This window comes from Anastrepha obliqua, chromosome 1 (genome assembly GCF_027943255.1).
Source record: "Anastrepha obliqua isolate idAnaObli1 chromosome 1, idAnaObli1_1.0, whole genome shotgun sequence".
Lineage (NCBI taxonomy): Eukaryota > Metazoa > Arthropoda > Insecta > Diptera > Tephritidae > Anastrepha > Anastrepha obliqua.
The window spans coordinates 162,624,119-162,650,722 of record NC_072892.1 but is presented as its reverse complement, the minus strand read 5'-3'; the positions used below and the strand labels follow the sequence as shown (position 1 = coordinate 162,650,722).

General features: G+C 36.9%; 1 protein-coding gene across 1 annotated transcript in view; it reads right to left on the bottom strand.

Annotated features, from left to right (window-relative positions):
• Positions 1 to 11,035: 11,035 nt before the first annotated feature.
• The window catches only part of LOC129253373 (elongation of very long chain fatty acids protein 7), a 93,069-nt gene continuing 77,500 nt past the window's right edge, over positions 11,036 to 26,604 (bottom strand). Inside the window, exon 6 of the mRNA XM_054891729.1 lies at positions 11,036 to 11,677. Coding sequence (XP_054747704.1) covers positions 11,366 to 11,677 — 312 coding nt within the window. The 3' untranslated portion in view covers positions 11,036 to 11,365. The remainder of the gene's footprint in view (positions 11,678 to 26,604) is intronic.

Sequence of the window (26,604 nt, the reverse complement as noted above, 5' to 3'; positions counted from 1 at the left end):
TCATTAAGGAGAATTCGCTGAAGGAGCTCAAAAAGATCTTTTCAAAAGCGTTAAAAGGTGCTTTGATGACAATTATTTTGTGTTTTATTGAACAGTTCCCAGAACTTTTTTGACAGAATATACTTGAATAAGTATTAGCTCCCTAACGGAGTGAAAAAGAATATGAAAAAAGAGGTTAAAATCTTTCGTCAACAAATGCCTCCGCATTATCTGTAGAATATTCTGGCCGAATACCATCAGCAACCACGCGCTGTGGGGATCAACGAATGAGGAGCACATCCTATGGCAAATCAAATGCAGAATGTGGCTATAGATATGTCGCACGATTAGAAAACCACCAGATAGCATCATGAGAATAGCACTGGACTGGAATCCGCCAGGGAGCAGAGGTCGCGGTCAGCCAAAGATCACTTGACGAAGGTCGATGTTGTGCGAACTAGCAGATGTCGAGATCACATGGAACGGCGCAAAAACAACATACAGAACCGTGTACGATGGAAAAGTCTTTTCGAGGCCCTATACTTCCGAGCGGAGTGAACAAGGATATAAAAATAAGTATGCGGTATTTATTGAGAGAACGAAGCTAAGGCGCGAATGATGCATGGCCAATTTTAGGCAGAGTATATGGCGGTCGCCTTAGCCGAATGGATTGCTACGTGACTACCATTCGGAGTTCAGAGAGAACGTAGGTTCAAATCTCGGTGAAAGGCTAAAATGAAGAAAAAGTTGGCAATGGCAAACTTCCGTGTGTGTTTCTACCATGGAAAAGGCCTCATAAAAAACATTTGCTCTTCGGAGTAGGCTTACAACTTAAGGTCCCTTTATTTGTGGAACAACATCAAGACGCACACCACAAATAGTGGAAAAAGCTCGTTCAAATAGGGCGTAAGCGTCAATAATTTATTTAATGAAACTTGATGCAGATGTTAGGTAGTGGTTCCTGAACAACCTTTATAACCTCGAATATTTTGGTAATAATTGTTTGTTTTTTATTGCTTTCAAAAAATATTACACCGGTCTACATGGCAATTCGTTTTACAGATAGTTGAAAAGTTAAGGAATTTTTACTATTATTTAGGAGTGTGTAATTCATTTTTAAAAAATTTACTGTGATAATTTAGATAAGTACATAAATATATTTCTTATTATTCCACTACAAAATAATAGTTTTGGAATTATTTGTAGGAACTTTTCAAAGGACTTACCATCTTCCAGGTTAAACTTTTAGATATTAAAAATAACTTCACGATTTTTTGAAGAAAATGTTGAAAATGAAAGAAATTAGCTGTCGAAACTAAACGAAAGTGTAAAGCAAAACAAAATTAGCAGACGTTGATAGGCCGATAGCCTCAGCTTCTAGTTGTTTTACTCTTGTCATGTAATTATTTGAAATTATATTATCTATACTAATATTATAAAGAGAAAAACTTTGTTTGTTTGTTTGTTTGGTTGTAATGAATAGGCTCAACAACTACTGGACTGATTTTAAAAATTCTTTCACCATTCGAAAGCTACATCATCCACGAGTAACATGGATTATATTTTATTTTGGAAATAGGGCTCGAGATATAGGTCAAAACGTAGACCCGGGTAACCTTCGGATGTGTATGTACAATATGGGCATCAAATGAAAGCTGTTGATAAGTGCTTTAATATGGGGTAATTTTCATACCTATTGATGACTAGGGTCTGGAAATATATGCCAAAATGTGGACCCGCCGTGTCTTTGCACCGAATTAAACCAAACTTACACACATTGTTAAGGAGGTATTGAAGATGGTTTCCGTATAGTTTGGATACCTATTGGTAGATAGGTCCTCGAGATAAAGGTCAAAACGTGGACCCGGGTAACCTTCGGATGTGTATGTACAATATGGGTATCAAATGGAAGCTGTTGGTGAGTGCTTTAGTTCAGAGTATTTCCATCCGCTCCGTGACTAGGGTCTCGAGATAGAGACCAAAACGTGGACCCTAGAATGTGTTTGTACAATATGGATATCAAATGTAAGCTGTTGATAAGTGCTTTAATATGGGGTAATTTTCATACCTATTGATGACTAGGGTCTGGAAATATATGCCAAAACGTGGACCCGCCGTGTCTTTGAACCGAATTAAACCAAACTTACACACATTGTTAAGGAGATATTGAAGATGGTTTCCGTATAGTTTGGATACCTACTGGTAGATAGGGTCTCGAGATATAGGTCAAAACGTGGACCCGGGTAACCTTCGGACGTGTATGTACAATATGGGTATCAAATGAAAGCTGTTGGTGAATGCTTAAGTTCAGAGTATTTTTCATGCCGCTCCGTGACTGGGGTCTCGAGATATAGGTCAAAACGTGGACCCGGTAACCTTTGGTTGTGTATGTACGATATGGGTATCAAATGGAAGCTGTTGGTGAATGCCTTAGTTCAGAGTATTTCCATCCGCTCCGTGACTAGGGTCTCGAGATAGAGACCAAAAAGTGGACCCTAGAATGTGTTTGTACAATATGGATATCAAATGAAAGCTGTTGATAAGTGCTTTAATACGGGGTAATTTTCATACCTATTGATGATTAGGGTCACGAAATATATGCCAAAACGTGACCCGCCGTGTCTTTCAACCGAATTAAACCAAACTTACGCACATTGTTAAGGAGGTATTGAAAATGGGTTTCGTAAAGTTTGGTTGTAATTCGGAGCACTGGCAACGGGTACAGCGTTCTTTTGAACCAGCCATAATGTCGCTTACTTTTTTAACGCTTGGGGCGGAACTGAACTGTCAAATTGACAGTGTGAGTTACAATGTGTCAATATTTCTTTCTGATTTGGATGCCATAAGGAAAAAACGTAAGTGCAACATGTAAAAATTGTTTGTGATTTTTTTTGGAGTGGATTTTGGAACAGTGAATAATTTCTTACGAAATTTGAGAATTTAATGTGAAATCCGAATGAAATTATGTGTTCGTGGAAAAAAAGTTTTTTTCGTTTTTTTTTTTTGAAAATATAAATGGATAATGGTTAAAAAGCTCCAATGCTTAATAAAACATATAAATTGAAACGAAAAATTCATGGATGATCAGGAAAAAGACGATTGTTTCTTAGTTATTCATATGCGTTGATTTGAAATTTAAAAACAATCTTCTTTCTTCCTGATTTTCAATTTATATTTTATATTTACTCAAAAACAAATAGAAAAACAAAAAATATTGTTTATGCCAAAGCGCTTGAATAAAGAGTAAAGAAATAAATAATATGAAAATCATATATTTTCTGTTCTAAACCAAAATAGAATAGAATTTTAGTGTGCCCAGCGAAGGGGGCCGGGTTTGCTAGTATTTCCTATAAAAAAAAAAATAACAAACGTTGAATAATAACACAGGTCGACACTGAAAATGATTCAAGCATCGGACCCGGCCTATCTTATAGATTTTTCATCGCTGAATACGAATCTGACCTTAAAAAGTTTCCATCACGTCAAGATTTTGAAAAAAATTAGTTCAAAAAGTCAAAAAACGTGTTTTTGACCATTTTTGACCAAATGTAGTGGATGAACCTGAGGTGATGGAAGCTTCTACCTAGCCTTAAACTGAAGCCTGAACCTTCAGTTATAAGATCCAAATCGAAAATACCCTGAATCTATTGTAAATTTTGATGTAGCACAATTTTTTTAACTGCTCGCGCACGATTTTCATAGGTGCAGCCATGCAGGCTAGTTAGCCTTATCATAGTGGTGCGCTGACTTGTACCTTTTACCTATCATGTTTTTAGTTATTGGGTTTGCTTAGCACGATTCGGAATTATTAGATATATATGTTATCAGAACTGCACTTTACATATCTTTTGTGATAAAAAGTTCATTTTTAATTGACACTTCAACATAAATTGGTCAATCAATATCTTCGAAGTTTCTTTATCATCAGTTTTTTTCAGGACTACATCTCAATTTCTTAATATTAGAATCTGACCTTTACCTACATCAGATATTTTTCAAATATATAAGTTTTTTGGTTTTTATACTTTAACTGATTCCTCAGATTTTACTATGCCTAGAGTTTGTAAAACGGATCCAAATTTATTCTGTTACATTTGTGGACAGTTTATGACAAGAAAGCAGAGACGCACATTAACTCCTGCTACTAAAGAGTCATATGAATATTATTTTAGTTTAAAAATAATAAATTTTGATAAAAGTTGGACTCCAAACTTTTGCTGTAATCATTGTACATCAAATTTGCTTTTATGGAGACGAGGACAGCGTCCTTCCATGTCTTTTGGTACTCCAATGATATGGAAAGAACCAATAGATCATTTTACTAATTGTTACTTTTGTAGTATAAATACTTCTGGTTATTCTGGGAAGAATAAATGTAAAATCGAATATCCAAATGTATCTTCAGTGACTTACCCGCAAAATCACAGTGAACTCTTACCTGTACCAAAACTACCAAAACTTGCTCAAGAAGACGATTTAGTGACAGATAAATGTACTTATTTACAATCAGTGGATGGTTGTAAAGAACCAGAAGAAATGTCCGATTCTGAGTGTTTTGATACCATTTCTGATCAACCAATTCTTATAAATCAGTCAAAACTAAATGATTTATTTAGAGATCTGAAATTATCAAAACTTCAGAGTGAGTTACTTGGTTCTCGTGAATTTAATAAATTTATTATGTACTAAAATATTGGTTCACCAGCTAATGTCAGATTATAAAACTTTATTACTACTGTCAAAAATTAGTCTAATATAACTATATAAATTCATCTTTCAATAGATGTTCGTGAAGTAAAAAGTAATTTAGATCACCATATTGGTTTTGCCTTTTTAAATTATGATGTCATATTTGTCTTCAGCGCATCATAAAACCAAACATTGAAAGAAATTTTTAGCTGACCCAGCTAACCGTATAGCTGAATTGCGATTAGCTTGAAATTAAGGTGTAACAGTTAGAAATATGTGTCTTTGGTAGAAATATAGCTAAAAGCTAGAAATATTTCTAACTGTAACAACTAAATTTCTAGACAAACGAAATTCTACATACAATTTTTGCCTTTCCTTTAATTGTAAGACAAGCTGCAAAATCAAATTTTTATTTGATTTTATTAAATTTTTATTTTCGCCATCTTGAATCCGACACTTTCAATTTTGAAATTACAACTTCCGAATCGTGCTAAGCAAACCCAATAACTAAAAACATGATAGGTAAAAGGTACAAGTCAGCGCACCACTATGATAAGGCTAACTAGCCTGCATGGTTGCACCTATGAAAATCGTGCGCGAGCAGTTAAAAAAATTGTGCTACATCAAAATTTAGAATTGATTCAGGGTATTTTCGATTTGGATCTTATAACTGAAGGTTCAGGCTTCAGTTTAAGGCTAGGTAGAAGCTTCCATCACCTCAGGTTCATCCACTACATTTGGTCAAAAATGGTCAAAAAACCGTTTTTTTTGACTTTTTGAACTAATTTTTTTCAAAATCTTGACGTGATGGAAACTTTTTAAGGTCAGATTCGTATTCAGCGATGAAAAATCTATAAGATAGGCCGGGTCCGATGCTTGAATCAGAAAAATAATCATTTTTTGTCGACCAGTGTAACCAGAAAGAGTTAAATTTTAATTATGAATTCATAAAAAATATATTGAAATTATGTTGAGGAGGTTGTGGGTGTGAATACCTCAAGAATTGTGAAGGAGACCAAATTATATTCTAGTTTTTCGAAAACCTATATTATTTCTAATAGTATGTGGCCGTTTTTCCGACAGCCACGCAACTCATTTAACTTCTTGCCCTATAATTCTAATAGGGCCCTTTCGCCAGCCTGTTGCCATTTGCTGGCACTTTTTCTTACTTCTGCAAAATGGAAGGAATAAATTAAATAAAATCTTAGTTTTAAATTTTTTTCCCCCATCACCGATATTCTCAACAAATAATATCAGCAAAAAATGAGAACAAAAGGAATTATGAATGCGCTGCGGAAACAAGGTAGGTAGGTAGGTGGGGTGAATTACTTGGAGAACGAATTACGTGCCGTGGGAACATAGCATTAAAAGTATCGCGCACAAAATATCGGTATCGAAAAGCAAAAGTATCGATGTGGTATCGTATCATAACAAATTTGCTGGGAGTAGAAGTTTGAAGGATGATATAACCGAAATCGGAATCATCGGTTCGGTTGAATGCTGTAGCACTGGAAATATTCGTTACCATCAACGATTTATTGAGATCACGGTATTTTGCGACCGCAATTTGTAAACAAAAAATTGTCACAATTCGTATCATACATTTTTGCTTTTGTTTCTTAATGTTTAATTTTATTTCTATTGAAGGTTGAGGGCGAAATATTTAGTATAATGCAGCGCGCCTTAAAAAAATTATGTAAAGGGGGATAGAGGAGTGTATCCCCATCTTAAAATTGAAAACCACACCCTTCGGAGATTTATAGTTTTTAACTAATTTATTGTTAAATTTGTGTAATTTAGTGAAAAGTTGGTGCTGCCAGACTTCTAGATTATGAACGAAGCTCGTATGAGGAGACGTTCTTTGGAAGAATATTTGTAAATCTGTAATTTTTTTTTGCTTTAGTTTAGAATTGAGAAACATTTTTGAAAATATAAACATTGTTTATTATGGAAAATCGCAAATCTCCAGGCTTACTAAAATACGAATATTCGGCTCATGCGTTAAGTCCGTATTGTTGTACGGAAGCGAAACATGACTAGTCTCTAACATCATAACTCAGAGAAAACCACCAGATAGCATCACGAGAAAGCACTGGACTGGAACACGCAAGGCAGCAGAGGTCGCGGTCGAAGAAGGTCGATGTTGCGCGAACTACCAGATGTCGCCATCAAATGGGACGGTGCAAAAACAACAGTACAGAACCGTGTATGATGCAAGAGTCTTATCGAGGCCCTATGCTCCCGAGAGGAGTGAACAAGAAAAAAAAAAATTATGGACAAAAGTGTTGCAGGAGTAAATTTGGAATAAAAACGGCGCAATTGACTAGTTTAAGTTATACACGAAAATAACCTATCGAAACTTGAAAAGAATGATATAAAAGGTATTCTAAAAAATTAATTCAAAAGTAGTTAAAAACCAAAAAGCACGGTTTATAAGTGTATTGTATGGCTTCGATAAGCTTTACAAAGGAGTCTTTGTAGTTTTTTTGCGTATAACTCCTTTCAGCGTTGGCGACCTTTTGCCGCGCTTCAAAAAAAAAAAATAGCCCTTATCAATCCAACTCCGGTTACGCCATCCACAGCAATTTTGCGTAGAACTCCTTTCCGTGTTAAGATCATTAAACTAAAAATCAAAAATTTATATACATGTGTGTAGTAAGGAGGCACAATAACCCCCATCCACAAGAATTGTTAACAAAAGACTTATAGGCCACTCGGAAAGAGTACTTCCAGAGTATCAATGCGGATTTCGACCTGGAAGGTCAACAATAGACCACATTTTTTCTCTCAAACAGTCCATGGAGAAATGTTTTGAGCATCACATTGGGCTGCACATGCTGATTGTTGATTTCAAGCAAGCTTTCGATAGCATCAACAGGAGGGCTATCCCCACAATATTTCATAAATGCAAAATCCCAGACAAACTAACCAGAATAGTGATGATGACTCTGAAAGAAACTGTATCCAAAGTAATGATACAAGATAAAAAATCCGACCCCTTCAGAATTAAAACTGGAGTAAGACAAGGGGATACGCTCTCATCAACAATCTTCAACCTTATGCTATGCTGTGCCATCGATGAAGTAAGTGACGCAAAAAGGACTGGACATATTTTAAACAGAACTACCCAATTATTCGCATACGCAGATGGCATAGCAATTGTCAGCAAAAATATTCACGCCCTAACCAAAACCTTCGATGATATTGAAATTGCTGCTAGTAAAAGTAGTATTAAAATCAACGAAGATAAGACGAAATATATGATGATGTCCAGACAAAATAAACCAACATCAGGCATACTGAAAATTGGCGATTTTTCTTTTGAAATCGTTGAATCCTTTACCTCTTTAGGTTTCAAACTGAGTAGAGACAATTCAATGATCCACACCATCGATGATAGAATTCTAGCAACGAACAGATCGTTTGCGTCGTTAACGAAGCTCTTCAAATCGAAAATACTAAACAGACAATGCAAATTGACTCTGTATAAAACCATCATTAGACCAGTATTATGCTATGCAGCTGAATCGTGGACGCTAATTGAAGCAGATAAAACAAAACTGCAAGCTTTCGAACGAAAAGTACTGAGAAGAATTTGCGGAGCAATCAAAGAGCACGGCGAGTGGCGGATAAGATGGAACGACGAGCAGGATCAACTGATAAAGAGCGAAAATGTTATACGTTTCATCAAAGCGCAGCGGTTAAGAGGGCTGGGACACATTACAAGAATGGACGGTACGAGGGCGCAGAAGAAAATCGTAGAAGCCAGAGCGTTCAACACTAGAGCAAGAGGAAAGCCGAGAACAAGATGGACCGACGAACTAGAGGACGGCATCAAGAAACTTAGGATAACGAACTGGAAAAAAGTCGCAAGCGTTCGAGACGTATGGAGGTCCCACGTGCAGCAGGCCAAAGCTCACAAAAAGCTGTAGAGCCAAAAGATGATGATGAATATATTTGAAAAAGTGCAATACTTACAAAAAAGCTTAAGCTATTCAAATACAACAAAATAAACAGCAGTTTTTAATAAAAGATATTTCGCATATTTTATTTTCGTTATTCCATAAAAAGTACAGTACAGAATGGAATTGATAAGACAAAATTATCCATACATTTATAGGTAATTTCGTTTAAGACTAGTTTTATGAAATAAACTAAGCACTTACGTAAAAGTAATCATTTCGTAAATAAGTAAATATAGTAAAATTTTTATATTTACATAAAAAGAAATAATCAACAGTATTGCTTACTTTTTTTGAATTAAGAATATCAACTACGAGTACTATTAACAATATTACATATTTTTAAAAGGCATACATACAAAAAACAATAAAAAAAAACATCGATAATTCAAATAATTTAGAGCAACAACTTATCGCCACAACTTTCACATACTCATCGCTCATTGACGCTCAACTCATCTTCAACACTCTAATCAATTTAATTATCAACCGAAATAAGAATAAAATACACAACTTTTTGTTTTTTACTACATAGTTTTACGCTACTAATAAAAATTAGTTATTATTAGCTTGGTAGTTCACATACAAACACGATTGCTATGATAATTATTACATAAATATGTATAAAACATATACATACATAGATTTAACTATAAACAATGGCTAAGGCTAAGGCTAAGGCAGATCGTAAAAATTGACCCATTTTGTGATTTTCGCAAATTCTCTGCAAATGTTTGCAAAATTTCCGCTTTTGAGGCGAAAATGTGTGTGTAAAAGTGTAAGGGTGTGTGTGTGTATGTGTGTATTTTGTGTGCTTACAAGTTGTTATTAAAAAAATTATATTTAACGGTTTTTGGTTTAAGGCAAAGGCAAATAATATAGATCGCTTTTAAGTTAAATAAAACTTCAAATGGCTAAAATGTACATGAAATACAAAAAAAAAACAAACTCTTGCTATTAAATGCCAATAGAAATTCTAAATTATAGAAATTTCAATTCAATAAATAATAGCGCACCTAAAACTAGGCAACATCTTAGGCATGCTGCCATGCTGCCACATATGTACATACACATACATTTTTACTATGTGCAGGCAAAGCATTGATCTCACTAAGGCATCTTTTAGGTACAAATTTTGTTATACTAATTTGAGTATTTTTCACCGTTAACAATAGCGCTTGCTGCAGTTTATTAAGTTTGAAGTCACATCTTTGTTATGCGGTTTAGTAAATTACTATACTATTTAGACTTTTCGCAAATTCACTTCATGCACTACACCTCTCGCATCTACTAAGGAAATTGCTTGTATGTAAAACTAAATTAAAAAGTAAAAATAAAAATAAAAATAAAGTTTCATTGTACTACACGTGAGACAATTATTAGTTGTAACTTAGCTGGCTATGTAGAAAATTAAAAAATAAAAAAATCTAAAAATTAAAAAACAAAACAAAAATACAGACATATAGGCGTACAGACAGGCAAGTGAAATTGGCAAATCAAAGGAATCAATCGTTGAAACCAAAACGAATCTATTAAAGGTGGTATCGACGAATCAGCCGATTTGTTTTTTTTTCTTTCTCCGTGTCCAGCTGTCAGCTGAGAATGAAACAAGACGAATTCATTATTTGTTTTCTAGTTTCTCAATACTTGGCTTTGACAATCAAACGTACAAAATATTGTTGTTGGTCTAGCGCTACCACCTTTAATGAATGCGCCTTGGTTGAAACTAAACGAAAATATCGGCGAAGTGTAATCCATCACTTGAAAGTAAAACAAAATACTCAAGCTATGGCACTTCGACAGCATTTTCTTAAGATAATCCTGTTTAGTTCATATTTCAGTTTTTCATATTTCCGAAAATTCAGATTTTCTTAAGTGTGGCATTTTTGCTTGTTTCCTTGTAGGTATTTAAGGCTAAAAGCCGGCAAGTATTGCACTTTTTTTGTTGAACTGCGTTTTTATAAAATCTTTTGTACACATTTTTCCAAATTTTTTTTTTCCTTGTTCACTCTTCTCGAGAGCGTAGGCCCTCGACAAGACTTGTCTTGCATTGGTTTCGTTAATCTATTTGATTTCTGACAGGGTAGGTGATTAGCCTGTCGCTATCAGATATACATATGTACATATATCCAGATATACATCCAAATATACGTACATATATAAGTATAAACTTGATTTTATCTTTCAGTTTTTAAAATGTGAAAATATGGGGCTGGAAAAGCTGCGAAAAATGGAAAAGTTTTTAAAAGGATTTTTTTTTATCAAGATTTAAGCAGCAGCTTTGAGTGGAACAACATCAAGACGAACACCACAAATATGAGGAGGAGCGCGGCTAAACACCTAACAGAAGTGTACGCGAGATTTATTTTTTTTTTTATTTTTTTTTATTTTTTTTTTTTGAGTCAAAATATAGTTAAAAATGTTTAGTAAGTTGAATTTCGCAGCAAGGACGTTCAACTAGCACTGCTAGATTTTATATTTGCCACCTAATGATCTGTCACAAGGACGCGACACATTTTTAATAATTACGAGCATAATATCGTTCATTTCTATGTACTTTGATTCACCCTTTTTTGCTTTTATAGTATGAAAAAAAATTGAATTTTACTTTTCTACTACTTATGGCCAATAAGCAGTTGCATACAACGGTAGTCTATTGTATATACCCATGTCTGTATGTTGATTTATATACAATGATGCAACTTAAAGTGTGCTTTCTTCCATTTCGATTTCGTCTAGTTCAGTTTCTCCTTCAACGCCAACAAGCCAATCGCATCCATTGTATCCATGGTGTTGTTATTCATTTCCATAATTTTCTTTGACGCTAACGCGCAGTTATTTTGCGCTGACGTCACACCATTCGCCTTGGCGGCAATGTTCATTTTTTGGTCTTGCAGTTTTTTGTAGCTGGCCATGTAGAAGTTCATGAAGAGGCAGAAGAAAATAGAGGCATTCAGCAGCAGCAGGGATGAGATGAATTTCGAGAATTGGCATTGGGAGCTGATGAGGGCGCGGGTAGTATGCACAATGCAGAGCACGAATTGGGCCTGAAACGAGCGAAGAAAGATTTTTTTATTAGAAACGAAAGTAATTTGATTAAAAAAAAAGATATAAAAATAAATATTTTTTTACTAAATATAAATATATATAAAATGAAAGTATAGATATATTTTAAATAAATAAAAAAAAAAAAATGATTACATTTATACCATGATTGGAGGAGTTATGTTTCATGCGAAAAATTAGTTTATTGAAACTCGATTTTAATAAAACTTTAAGATCAAATTTTAGCATTTCTATTGAGTTAAATCCGAATATGTGAGGTGAAGCTTAGAATAGCAAATCTTCGTCTGAATAGAGCATGACAATGGAACAGAAGGTGTAAGATTGTCTCTTCCTTTTCCTCATCAAGACAACTTCTACAGAAGTCATGTGCTTGCACACCCATCCTTTGGGCGTGCCTACCTATTAGACAATGTCCCGTTATGACTGAAATCAGTGTGCTAAGACTATGCTTATTTTGGCTTTGCAAAGATTCTGTGCGTTTAGCATTGAGAGTCGGTCACAGTTGATGGGCGATTTTGCAGGTGGCTTCATTACGCCATCTTTCGTTTGCTTTCCTTACGATTTCTTCAAGGATAAGTAGCTTAGATGTTTGTAAGGGTATGCCTATGTCATTATCTATGTACCCATCAGTCAACTTGGTGCCGAGTCTCGCTAGTTTATCGGCTCTGCAGTTACCCTCAATGTCGTAAAAAATATGCCGTAAAAAATATATAATATTATAGTTGATAGCTGTCAATTTCTCTAAAAATAAGAACATCTTTTTGAAAATGCCGCTTGAAATCTGTCAAATAAGTTTTAAATTTATTTGAAAATTAGGCAAACTTGTCACGTCTGTCACGAATTTAATGTCAAATTAAAACTTTGTCAAGTAAAAAAAAAAACACAGGGTTGTTCAAGGCCCGCCACTCAAAGTGTAACCAATTAAAAAGGCCATCAATGTAGTTTGGAAAATTACTTTTATTCAATTCAAAGTAAAAAATTTGTGAAAATAATACAAAATTAAGAACCAATTTACTTTTGCTCGATATGAACACCTTTTGCCTTGACTATGGCCTTCAGACGGTCCAGAAACGAATCGCAAGCTGCCCGAAAGTGACTTGCAGGTATTTTGTCTCACTCGTGGACAAAGGCTTTTTTCAGCGCCTCGAGACTGGTGAATCTTTTAGCTCGGATTCTGCTCTCCAAAATCGCCTAAAGAGAATAAACCATCGGATTTGCGTCTGAATTTGAGAGCCATTGTGTGGACGCTATTAAGTTCAAAACGTTATTTTTCAGCCATTCTTGCTTCACTCGAGTTTTGTGAGATGATCTGCCACCGAAATATGATATATGGGTCTACCCACGGCTTCAAAGCAAACTCCAGAATACTTTCCCGATAATATTTCGCATTCCCCTTGACGCCAGGCTCGACGAAAACGATTGGAGAGCGCCCATTTGCGTTTACAATGGCCCAAACCATTTCCTGTGGCGGGTGCTGCCTTCTGGTGGCCAATCGATGACTCAAATTCTTGTATGAACGGTCGGTCAAATAAACCCTATCGTTTTGGGAGTTTAAGAATTACTCAATTTGAAAAATTTTCTCGTCAGAAAACACAATGTTTGGCACACAGAAATTGACCGCTTTCGGCCAAGCGAAGCAACACCTTTGCTCTCTCAAGTCTGACTTGTTGCTGCTTTGGTGTAAGATCATGCGCCTTTTCGATCTTGTAAGGCTTGACTTTGATCCCATTTTTCAGTATTTGGCGAATGCTATGGTCAGATATTTTCAGTTCTTTCGCCATTTAATTGGCACTTCGTCGGGGATTTCGCTCAAGTCGCTTCTTCACTATTTGAACCATTTCGCGTGACGTTGCAGTCCTAAATGACCACCTCCATAACTTTTCGCGATGCTACCACACACATTGTAACGAGTAATGGTGCGATTAACAAAAACTTGATTTACTTTAAGGTGCTCGAGCTCACGAACAATCGCTGGTTGTGATTTTCCAGCCAAATATAATGCAATCCCACTACTACGTTTGCAATCCATTACTGATTTTCTTTTATCGCGTTTACTCTGGGCAAAGTGCTTCCGTGCATCCGAGTGGTCTGAAGTTGGTTACACTTCGAGTGCCGGACGCTATACGGAATTCACCGCGCACCATCTGGACTGTAATTTTGAATTTTCAATTCAATATATATATACATATAAGGCATATTTTTAGAAATTGATGTCAGTAGAACAGCTGATTAATTCGCCTTGGGTGCTTATGTCAAAAGTTTGTTCTTCTTATACAAGGCGAATTGAGTACTGCAATTGGCGCCTTCTCAAAAAAAGTTACTTTATTTTTCGTTTGGCAGACGCCGTAGCCGAATGGGTTGGTGCGTGATTACCATTTGGAATTCACAGAGAGGTCGTTGGTTCGAATCTCGGTGAAAGCAAAATTAATAAAAACATTTTTTTAATAGCGGTCGCCTCTCGTCAGGCAATGGCAAACCTCCGAGTGTATTTCTGCCATGAAAAAGCTCGTCATAAAAATATCTGCCGTTCGGAGTCGGCTTGAAACTGTAGGTCCCTCCATTTGTGGAACAACATGAAGACGCACACCACAAATAGGAGGAGGAGCTCGGCCAAACACCTAATAGAAGTGTACGCGCCAATTATTAATTAATTAATTAATTTTTCGTTTGACAAGTCTGACGTCAGCTCCATTTCCAATACAAAACAAACGAACAAAAGGACGAGAACTTTCGTGTTTGCGAAAATTCAGTGAGTGGCTTGGTGAGATTTAAATTAAACAAACTAATGAAAACGAAGTATCGCGTGGGCACTGCCAAATTGTAAGCCCCAAATCCATTTTTTTGCGTTTTTATGCGCATGACGCCGTGTGTATAATTTCTTGCGTTTGATAGTTTCTATTGATTTCGTCTCCTCCTTCTCTTCAAAAACAAGTAACTTCTCTTCCTTGTGTTCGTGTATTCATGGGGTCTGACGACACAGCGAATTCGGAAGGCGTAACCTGGTGAAAAATTTGAAACTTGAATTGGTCGAGCCAGAGAGCACCAAGAGATTTGGTGGCTCCGAAAACACTCAAGCTAAAAAGCCCATTGTATTTAGAGCACTGAAAAGAGGGCAGACAGTCAAAGGGAAAGGATAAAATTATCTAAGAAAGAGATAGGAAAGAATAGGGACAGAGACAGAGGTAGTTAGTCCTGTGAGAATTTTCCAGATTCTTTGGCAAATCTGTAAATATCCTCCAGTTTTAGGGAACGAATATTACTCATTCTCACGCTATCGGAACTCAAAACTCGTAGCAAAGGCAGGATACTCACAGAGAAAGTGCTCAGTGCTATCCGCCTCTTCCAAGCAAGACAGGCACATCGGGTGCTCAATGGTTCCAATGGTGGTCATGTGCTGACCCCAGGGGTTGTGTCCTGTAATATTGCTGACCATCAACCGAACGTCTTTCCTTCCAAGTTTTAGCAGAAAGTTTGACAGTTTTCTGTTCGGACTTGTCACTAAACACTTTGCAGTTCTGCAGTATTCTAGACCGAACCATCGCTAGATTGCGTACATAATCGTTGATACAATTTATGGTTCCTGCGGAACTGATTCCGTTTATTGGCTCTGGCCCTTGTGGGGGAACCGCTGATCCACGATTGGCCAATTCATCGGAAATCTGGTATTCTATCATCCGTGCCATACGTCAATACCACATTTCATAAAAATTCGGAATTATTTAAGTTCTCGAAGCCAATAAATTTTATTTTGTAGCTCATTGTAGCAGCATAAACATTGACCGGATATAAATCCGGGTTGTTTCGGTAATGCAAAACTGACTGCCGTGGGAAAAAGTTGTCTTGATCATTAGTTGTAACTTTTTGAAAAACTATTTCGCTACGTTATTAAGGTAATGATAATTTACGAGTTCGATTTTTCTTTTCTAATATATTTTTTATAAAATCGTAATACTCCACGTCTAAGAATTTAACATCAAGTCATAAAGGTTTCCCAAAAAATTGTAAGGAAAGCAAGGTGAATCTATTAAAGGTGGTGTTGGTAAATCAGCTGAGTTGTTTTTTTTTCTTTCGCCGTGTCCATGTGGCTGTCAGCTCAGAATGAAGGCGAATTCATAATATTTTTTTCTAGTTTCTCAATACTTTGCTTTGACAAGCAAACGTACATAACTTTGTTGCGGGTCTAGTGCCACCACCTTCAATTAATGCACTTTGTAGGAAAGCTATCATTACATAACGCTTGAAATCATAGGGATTCAACGATTTGCTCAGCGGATATCAACGAAGACACTAATAAGTTCTGAATTAGTTGATAATTTTTGAATAATTCTTCCTCCATCCATAATTCTTATTCCTATTCCAGCTAATTTATCACAATTTCAGAATATGCTTTTTGTGCGTAATTCATTGCCCTTCCGATCAGTGTGCAATATGTCAGGGATGTATTTACTTTTTCTCATTTCATTTCCCATTTATCTCATGCAACTTTCATGCTTCGATTAGCTCATACAATTCTAAACTCTTTTAATTGCATGTAATAATTTCTGCTGGGAAATAAATTTATCTCTTATTTAATATCACATTACGACACAATTATTTAATATCAGCTCTGACAAAGTGGCACGAGTATATTTGCATGCGAATACTTGGAAAAATATATCTACAAAAATATATATGCATATGAATAAATTTATGAAAATATTTACAAAAAACTATAGCAACTTAATCGCCCCCGGCATTTATTTGCGTGTTGGAGTAAATGATTTTTTAATTGTGAGAAATTCAGTAGTTTAATAAAAGTTTAAGCAGCTTAAACAGTCGCGCGATTACCGTTGCAGGAAGTCACCCTTTAGTAAAGTTAAACGCTTAGCATGCGATTTCAATGGCTGAGAACTGAGAAAAAAGTTCTCGGCGATTTAATACAATATTAGCTAAAGCTACGCTTTGTGTGAAAATTTCTTCAAAACAATTGAAATTGAAAAAAGTAACTGGTAGTAAAATAATATTTTGTTGCTAGCTCACAGTTCACTACTGTTGGCCCCCACCACACGGCTGATGGCTGGCTTGTAGTAGATTCCATCTCAATATTTAGCGAGCTATGAAAAAACTTGGCTTACGCAATGCCACGCTAATCCATCGAATTTTGCGCTTCATGATTTTAACCTTTAAAAGCATGTTTGCTTTTTTTTCTAAAGCCGGTAAGATGAGTGCTGGCAATTAAGTCAGTAATAAATGTCAATATCATCAATGGGAACTCATGCCTTTGTAATGCTTTTTTTACTACAAATTTACGGAGGAGTTGAAAAAATGCACTAAATAGTAATTTCTTCATTCACAGGTTAGCTAGATGAGGTTAAGTTGAAGCGGTTGTCCACTGTGGGACACACTCAAGCTCATGGCCCATTGTGATGTCGCGTGGGGAACTAGCCCTTATCCCTCCTAAAACCAATGTGTATTTTTCAAAAATTTTTTAAGATCCTTAATTTTGACAGAATAGAGATCTTCCATTTAATTAAAGGATTGTCCATCGAAAATGGCGAGTCTACGTCTGGATAGAGCAGGAGAGTGACACAGAAGTTGCCGGATCGTCTCTTCCTCGTCTAGGCAACTTCTGCAGAAATCACTCATTCTCTGGGCATGCCTACCGATTAGACAGTGCCCCGTAATAACTGAATTCAGTGTGTTAAGACTGTGCTTATCTCTTCTTAGTAGAAGTTCTGTGCGTTTAGCATTGAGAGTCGGCCACAGCTGTCGGGCGGTTTTACAAGTGGCTTCATTACGCCATCTTTCATTCGCTACTCTTACAATTTCTTCGCGGATACGTAGTTTACATGTTTGCAAAGATATACCTATATCATTGTCTATGTACTCAACAGTCAATTTGGTACCGATTTTCGCTAGTTCATTTGCTCTGCAGTTTCCCTCAATGTCGCAATAGCCAGGGACCCATATTATCATTAGGTGAAATGACTTAGCCATATCGTTAAGAGATGTGCGGCGTTTCATTGCTACTTTGGAGGTTGTTGACTGCTTTGCAAGGGATTTTATCGCCGCCTGGCTATAAGTGAATATGTAGTTATCATCTCCAGGTAACGCATCACACTGTACCAGTGTCGCGGCTTTCGTTATTGCCATCAGTTCGGCCTGAAAGACACTACAGTAGTCGGGAAGCCGAAAACTGTGGGAGATACCCAGATGCTCGGAATATACACCTCCGCCCAACCTGCCGTCTAGCTTTGACCCATCTGTTAGCTGAAGTCAGTCTTCAAATTGAAGTCAAGCCCTCTGACATTTGATCCTCCCAAAGTAGAGTAATTTTCCCACTTGAGAGCTGAAGCGTCAAGAACTGCTTCTTTTCAACACATTTAGGATAAACTCGTGACGCTTAAGTTCGGCCACTTGTTTTACGATCTCCAAATTCAAAAACATTCAGATCACTGTAGAGTATTCTCTAATGAGTAGTCTGAGGCTTATCAGCACTCGGAACAGAACTTCTATGTATGAGGGATGATTTCATCTGCTTTAAATTCTGCATAGTGTTTTTCTGAAAATTTTTATATGTACGAGGGTCGTTTGAAAAGTCCGTTCAAAAGTAAAAACCTGATTTTTTATGGTAACTCTTTTTTTTTTAACATAGTCTCCTTTTTTAGGCTTTTACACTTCGTCCAACGCTGTTCTGGTTTGTTGATACCTTCCGAAACTGGTGCATTGTCGGGATGGAAAAGGTGAATCATTCGACTTTCGCGATTCAAACGAATGCCAAACACAAAGAAATATGCAGATCTAGCTGAAACTTGGTGTGTGTTCTTCTAAGAGATGCTACTAACTAAGCATAACCTCGATACGTGTCAGTAGTGCCATCTCTAAGCCAACTATTTCAGTTCTCTCTGGGTACAACAATGTGCTTGCATATGGTTTCTGATTAATGAAATGGTCCTAAATATTTCTGGTAACGCTATGGATCCATTTGGTGATATGTATGCATATGGAGTACTATTACTTGTAGGTGTTTTTATTTTTAGAATGTGGTATTCATTTTGAAACAGACGGGGCATTTCGTATGCAATCTTAAAATAGTTGAAATAGAAAACTCAAAACCTTTAGGAATCACTCAGCAAAATCATAGGAAGTTCAGTAAAACTGGGATTGTAATAAGGAAGAGGAAGAGACGAAGACCGACATATTCGAATATGATAATATTTTTCAAAATATCCAAATTTCCAAACAAGAAGTTAGTGCGAGCTTCCAGGCGGGGAGCGTTATTTTATTTTCCCTATACAAGGCTCTAGGTCCCTTATTTCTTTCTAAGCGAACGAAGCTGAAACTTTATAAAACAATAATCAGGTCTTGCGTTACTTATGCTGCTGAAACTTGGAAGATGGGTAAGGTGGATGAAGAGAAACTTAACATATTTGGGTGAAATATCCGATGCTGCATCATTGTACCGGTGCGGATGGGTCACATCGACTATCGCCTGCCTTACAACGTTGAATGCCTAGCTGAGCTAAACGTCTCCCAAATGGCCGACTATTACATCAAAATTCAGCGTCTTAGGAGGTCTGGGCGAACTCGAACGAGTTGCAAAAAAGATCAATAGAAAACTATATAAAAGACGAAAAAAAGAAATGAAGAACGTAATGTCTAAAACTTGGAAGAAAAGGCATTAGGTTGATGGTCGATATTGTTACGAGATACAGCCCATAGAGTCAGCATATGGCCACCATTGGAATCACTGAGGACCCGATGTGCCTGTCTTGCTTGGAGGAGGCGAATAGCACTGAGCACTTTCTCTGAGAGTGTCCTGTATTTTCTAGAGCAAGGCTTCGAATTTTGGGTTTCCATGGCATGAGAACTAAAAAAATTCGTTCTTTCAAACGGGAGGATATTTTCACATTTACCAAAGAATCTGGAAACTTCTCACACGACTTAGCTATCTCTGTATCTATCTATTCTATCCTATTTATTTCTTTCTGCTACTTTTCTCCTTTCTATTTTTTTACTTTCCAGAGCTTTAAATACAATGGTCTTTTAGCCCAATCCTTTTATTCCTATATGGAACATAAGGTCTCCACAAATGGTTTCCACTGGTCCCAATTTGACGCCACTAATTTAATTTCGTTCCATTATTCGTCTTCTCAATCTCCATCTCTATCATCCGTCTCCATGTGTTTGACGGTCTTCCTCTGCGGCGACTGCCCGGCTGGTTCCACTCAATTGCATTTCTGGTGATGTCGTTGTTTGATATGCGTAAGGAGTGGCCAAGCCAATTTCACTTACGTCTCTTCTTGGCTTCAAGTTTTATGAGCCTTATAAAAGTGGTCGCCTAAGTAAAACCTGGATTGACACTGCTGATGACGACGTCAAGACTTATGGCCTGAAAAACTGGACGATGTCTGCAGAGGATTGAGATTACATTCCCATGACAGCCAGTTCTACGTTGCCGGAATGACTCGGGTTCTTCCCGACCAAGGGCTGCCGTCCCAGGAAACTTGCCCTGTCTAGTGAACCGCATATCAGCCCACTTCATACGTCACAGGAGCTACTTCTTGCAACAATCTTGCTCCAAATACTTTTGCTGCGTATTGCTGCTCCACGCGAACTCCCCCTCGGTTAGGTGCAATAAGTGCAACGGGTGGAGCCACCTTAAGACCTGTTCAGAGCTTAGGTCACATAGGGAGTGGTCCACACGGTATGTGGCCACGTGTTGCTCCCGCCAGCAGTCCGATACCTCAACGGCTACTACAACACCTGATAGGCCGGTGACTTACAGCCACCACAACCCATACCTTCACGGTAAGGAGCCTATCGGAGCAACACAACTCCTCCAACACAGCTCATCCACTTCCCTCCTGCTCCAACCTCAGTTCGGGGACAAACCAGCAGCTCTTGGCCCCGCGTACAGCACGTTCCGTGTGTCAGTCCAGAACCTGGCATCAATCAAATGGAATTTTTGCAATGGATGGTGCCATTTTCGGAGATGTTCCGGCGTGCGCCCCACCCGTGAGTGGGCAACTCCATGCTGTAAAGCTCTGCACTCGCAGCCGCTCCCCGTAGCGCGGCCGCCCACTACCATCAGGCCGCGACAACAACAGTGGAATGCACAGCAGGCCCAACGTAGGCAACCACACGCGTCCCTCACCCCCGTGTTGCAACAGCCTTACAGTGTCTTACGTCAATGTTATTTCACGCTTGTGAACGAGACAGCTGCAGTGTATAAACAGAAAAGCAATGGGGCGAGTGAAGGTAAAAATAAAGATCATCTTACAAAATCGTTTTATTTTATTTAGTAAAAAATTTATTCAAAAACAAAACAGGATGATGAATTTTGCGCCACCTTGTATCTACCGATTTGAGGCAACAAAAAACTAAAAGACCTTGCATTTTTGGCGCTACAGCAAGCGATAAATCACAAATTGTGCGCGCCACTTACTTATGCACGTGTCGGGTGGCGCTAAATTAATCACCGTATCAGAAGATTTATAATTTTAGCAAAAACTATGAAACTTGCAAATGCAAACTAAACAGCTGCAGTGTACAAACGTCACGCGTAAAGGTCACAATAAAATTTAAAAATTCACTAAATTTTTTTTTTTATTTAGTAAAAAATTTCTTCCAAAAAAAAATGGTTGATTAATTTTGCGCCTCCTTGTATTTGCCAATAGTTGAGATACATTCTTTCATATTTCTTTGCCAAAAAAATAATTGACCCTCCTGCGCCATGAAAATACCAAATGAGCGGATGGAAGTAGATTTCCTTAGTGCCTCTAATTGGTCTTATCTAACAAAAGACAGACGCATCAACTGTTGGAGTTTATTGAACTTTGCCTTATCAAATGTTTTAACAGCTACTAGAGTTACTTAATTTTTGTCTAATTTGGCCCAGCACGTTTCGGTGTTAGTTTATTAAACTCATTTAAATAATAACTTTTAAGAATTACCTTACAAGCAGCTGGTTTTTTGCATACATAGAGACTTATAACTACTAAGCAATTCGTCAGCACCATTTCCGCTGATTTGTCACATTTCCTGTTTCCAATCTTAAGCTATATATAAATATTTATAAATAGAGTGCTAAACTGAAAATAAAACTAATAAATAACTTGTTTTCTTAAACTCATTCGCTTGCCATAAAAGCTTTTATTGACATAGAAATCAAATAAAATTATTGACGACACAGCTCTGCATATTTATTACAAATATTGTGCAAGCACATATTTACATATATAAGTATGTATGTACATATAAAACTAGTTCTATAACTAAGTATTTAACATCAAAGTGGAGTGATCGCTAAGCAAATGGTCGCACACACACTCGCATAAACATGAAAAAGGCTTAAAAAGTGAGTGGTAATTTAGACTTAGAATAGAAGTTTTTTACTTCCGACTTTGGGGTCAATCATAATAGGCTGTGTGACACATACAACCTTGACTGGTTCAAGTTGCACTTATTCAAAAATTTGTGACATGTGCTGTGATTTTTTCCCCAAATAAAGATGGAATGCGCGTCAGTTTGATAGTATAACTGAACTGCTTGTGTTTTTTTTTTGGGGAAAATTTGTTTTTAAGAAAACCACTATAAAAACCACTTTTACTTTCATTTTGGTTTCGTGTGAGTACTCGTATTTGGACACGGACCCACAAATTTCGAGCCAACAGCCACAATTAAGAATGATAATTAATGATAATTAACTGTCAGCCTGTATTTATTCTGCTTGTGATAGTTTCGCTGCTCATTTCAAAGCCTCCTTTTGCTGTCTTATTGACTAATCCAAACTGGTTACTTTTGTATGTATATATGTACATATTTATAAGTATGTTTAAATAGCATTTAAAATTTTAACTATCTGTTCTTTTTATACAACTTTTGTTGACAACTAAAATAACATCCGTGATGTGGCAGAAAATTAGTTTATGGCTAAAACATTTCACAATATGTAGACTTTCGCTTGAAAAAATTGGGCAAGCAATAAAATCGAATAATCAGCTGCAATGGTGAAGTTAATTGGCCGTCACTTCAACCATGCAGCGATGATCCCAGAGCTAAAAGGGAAGCGAAGTTGCCATTGGTGAGATAAGAATGAGCTACTACAAAGTCAATCGGCAAAGTAATTTGAATAACATAAACTGTGTGCCATGTTTAGTGTCGATGTTTACAAAAAAAGTGCGTGTGGCGTAGTACACATAATAGAAGTGAAACTTTCAAGGCAGACAAAGAAAGGGGGAGAGACTCGAGATAGAATTAGAGAGAGAGAGAGAGATAGAGAGAGAGAGAGAGAGAGAGAGAGAGAGAGATAGAACATATGTCTAAATAAATTCACATCACTTACAGAGAATACAAATAGACAAAATGTACAAAAAACGGAGAACGGTCGACCGGTGTAGGTAAACGCCGGACACAAACCGTGGCAACAACGTGCACTACTCCGCGCGTTTATCACCCGCACAAACGCAGCGATTTCAGGACCACAGCAACGGCACAAATTACCGCAAGGCAATACCAATAAATCCGACGTCGGAATGGATAGCACTTTATAGTACGCACAAGCACTAGCCAGGAAACGGAAATAAGCGCCAGAATAGGAACAAAAAAAAAAAACCCAAAAAAATTGGGACCAAAAAACGCCCCAAATAGTAGGCACCAAGGAAATATAGCACCAAAAAGTAGGCACCGAAAAAATATTTCCTACAAGTTTGCACCAACAAACAAGCGCCAACAAGTAGGCAGTGTTATTTCTCACTAGAAATTAGCAACCACAAGGAAAAACTCAGTAAAAATAGCCTAAAGTGTATATAAAATATATATGTATTTGGTGTAGCTCTCTCTCTCCCTTTTCTCTACGTTATAACTTTTTTCTCTCTCGCCGAACGAAAAAGCCCAGAACGTTGCATGGCCTTGAAATTTTACTCCCCATTCTCGCTCGCCCATCGACGCCTAAGAAGTTTCACTTAAAAAAAAAAAATTAAATGAAAAATATTCGCGGAGCTAAATTGCATAATCCAAACGCTAAATGGATAATCCTGATTTTACATAGATGCAGTACGTGCAAAAGATATGTTTCAACGGTGCCGCAAAATTAATTTCATTTTTTAATAACTATTTACTAAATAAAAAAAAATGTATGTGCAAAATATAAGTTTCCACGGTGGGGAAAAATTAATCATCCAAATTAATTTTTTAGTAAATTTTTACTAAATAAAAAAAATGTATGACTCTGAGTGATGAAAATCTTTACGTTTCAATGCTTTTCTCTTAAAATGTTGCAGCTGTCAAGTTCACAAATGTCAAATATGATTGAGATTCGACTCCATTAGCAAATATTATAAGTCGGCCGATGATTAATTTTGCGCCATTATACACATATAAAAATACAAATATTAATATCCTCTGGCTGGCTGAGGTGATGATTCACCAGCCACATCCTCGCTACCAACAAATTATACGGTTATTCCTTCACGACTATATACAGTATGTGCGATTGGGAAGCTTCATAAGGTTGTTTATGTCTATACCGGTCAGCTTTTCAAAACGTGGTTTGAAAAAGGTAAATCATTTGTGAAGAAAAATAATTTCCTTTTACTCCGGTTGATTGCAACTATGGCAGTATATATTGTAAGGGCTACCTACTTTGGCTGCCTGCTCTCGCATAGACCAGAAGTCAGTTATCAGTGCCGTGAGTCTGCAAGCATTACTTAGTTTCATATTTGTCGATGTGGACATTGGTTTGTGGTTGTAGGTGAGCCATAACGTTCTGCTAACTTTGCATGTTGTGTGATCCCTCCATCTACTTATACAATCCGAAATTCGTAGATATCTTGAGGGTATTGCATTCTTGATTGCAGCCAGTGGTGTGAATACCGGTTCTGTAAGAATGTTATTCATGGCAGATCTTATATTTGCCAGTTCATCTGCTTTTTCGTTTCCTTCAACTTTTTGGTTTTCACTCAAGGTGGTAAGGCTATTTCTGCGTGCAAGGAATAGCGATATTGCCCTTAAAAGAGAAATCTACGATTAGTAGTCTGATATACCTAAAGACTACAGAGAAGTGCTATGAGTACGACATCTGGTGACGAAGATACTAAGTACTCGTATGCCGCAGGACAGGTGGAATTCTTTACGGATGTCTATGCCATCTTGAACGTGGCATACTGGCTAATTGAGAAAAAGTGGCGAGGTAGCAGTATTGGAATTTGTAGTGTCAAATAAACTGCACTGAAACCCTTGTTAACATACGCTGTTCTTCGAAGGTAGTCGGTGAATGCAAGACATTATTTGGGTGCCTCGACATTGTGGTATTACAGGGAACGAGTTAGCTGATACACTGGCGAAGGAAGGCTCTGCAAGTATGCCACTGGGCCTTGAACACTTTCTAGGCGTTAATTCTGCATCGATTCATCAATGAATCCAAGAGATTTGTGGGAGAGTGACCTCAAACTAATCTTTTCGTCTTACCACCCACATTTTATCTTTCCTATCTCTCTATTCTTTCCACTGAAATTTATCCGGGTGTGGTACAATGGTCTCCTGACTGAGTGTTTGGACTTGTCCAACCCCCCACAAATCTAATCTAATATAATCCTGCACCCTCTATAAAAGAAAATACTTCGAAGGCTTACGTGAAATTGGTAAAACAATTAAACAATTATTGCAGAAGGGTGTCTTTTCTCATTAAAAAATACGGTAAAAAATATGACTTCAAAGCAAATGCTGAAAAAGTAAATTTGTATTTCGACGGAGAATTTTTGAAAGGCAATCTCGCATAGTTCTATAACTTTTTGACGTACTTCTGGACTAAATTTTTTCAAATTGAAAATTATGAATTCATTCAGAAGGCATACGATTTAAGGGGCAACGAGTGTATTTAGAATTATTTTACGTTAGATATAAGAACTTGATTCTTAATTTTGTAATTTAATGCATGTTTATTTGCCCTAAAAGTCTGAGTCTTACAAACAAGAAAAAAAGGAAAAAGAAAAAAATTAAAAATATTTTTTATTAAAGGGGGCGTAATAATCTATGGGAATATGGACTGGGACCATAATAGGCGTTTTCTTTCAGGCATTAAACGTTCCAACAGCATTCACGTTGCCTTCCAAAATGGTGAGATATATCCTCACATCATTGAATATTTATCTAATAAATGGGCTGAAAAGTCCCGGGCTTAACACATAGATGACTCTAGTTTCGCAGACCTAAAAAGATACTCGCGCGTAAGAAATTTCGTTCGAATGAAGAGATGACGCAGAGAGGCGGTGAAACTGAGGCCTCTTTTGAGGCAAAAGATAAATCGCTTTACAAAAGTGGTATTGAAATGTTAGATCGGCGCTGGATTAATTACGTTGTTCTTGATGGAAATTACGTTGATAAATAAATATAATTTTGAACAAAAAAAAAGTGCTTTCTTTGTTAAGTCCGGAACTTTTTACCCCATGTGCTACATACCTACATAAATACTGTCTCAACTGTGAGCATAACATACTTAAAAGGCAGTAAGTCTCCTGCTGTACCCCAAATGTGAACTACGAGTATAGCCTTTGAATATACCAATTTATTATTAATTCATCTCCTTATAAAAAAATATATCAAAGTTTAAAACACTTCACATTTTTTTCATATTATAATTACTAATGTAAGAGAATTGGTGTGTCATTCGTTTATGCCTTCCTTCTACTCTCAGCTTTTTGCATATAAAGAAGCGGCGTCCATGCTTTCCTCTAGCAACTTAGAGCAATTTTTTTGCAACAATTTTTATTGATTTGCTTATGATTTTTTCAGAATTTTTCTATAAACTCTTTCGGAAATTGTCTTAGGTCACCCCGTCCGCTTTTTTGCAGAATCTCTTTTTTGTTTTTCCGGTACGTGAGGCACTTTATGGCTATTTTTATGAAGGCTAAGTAGTTTTTTGCGCGTT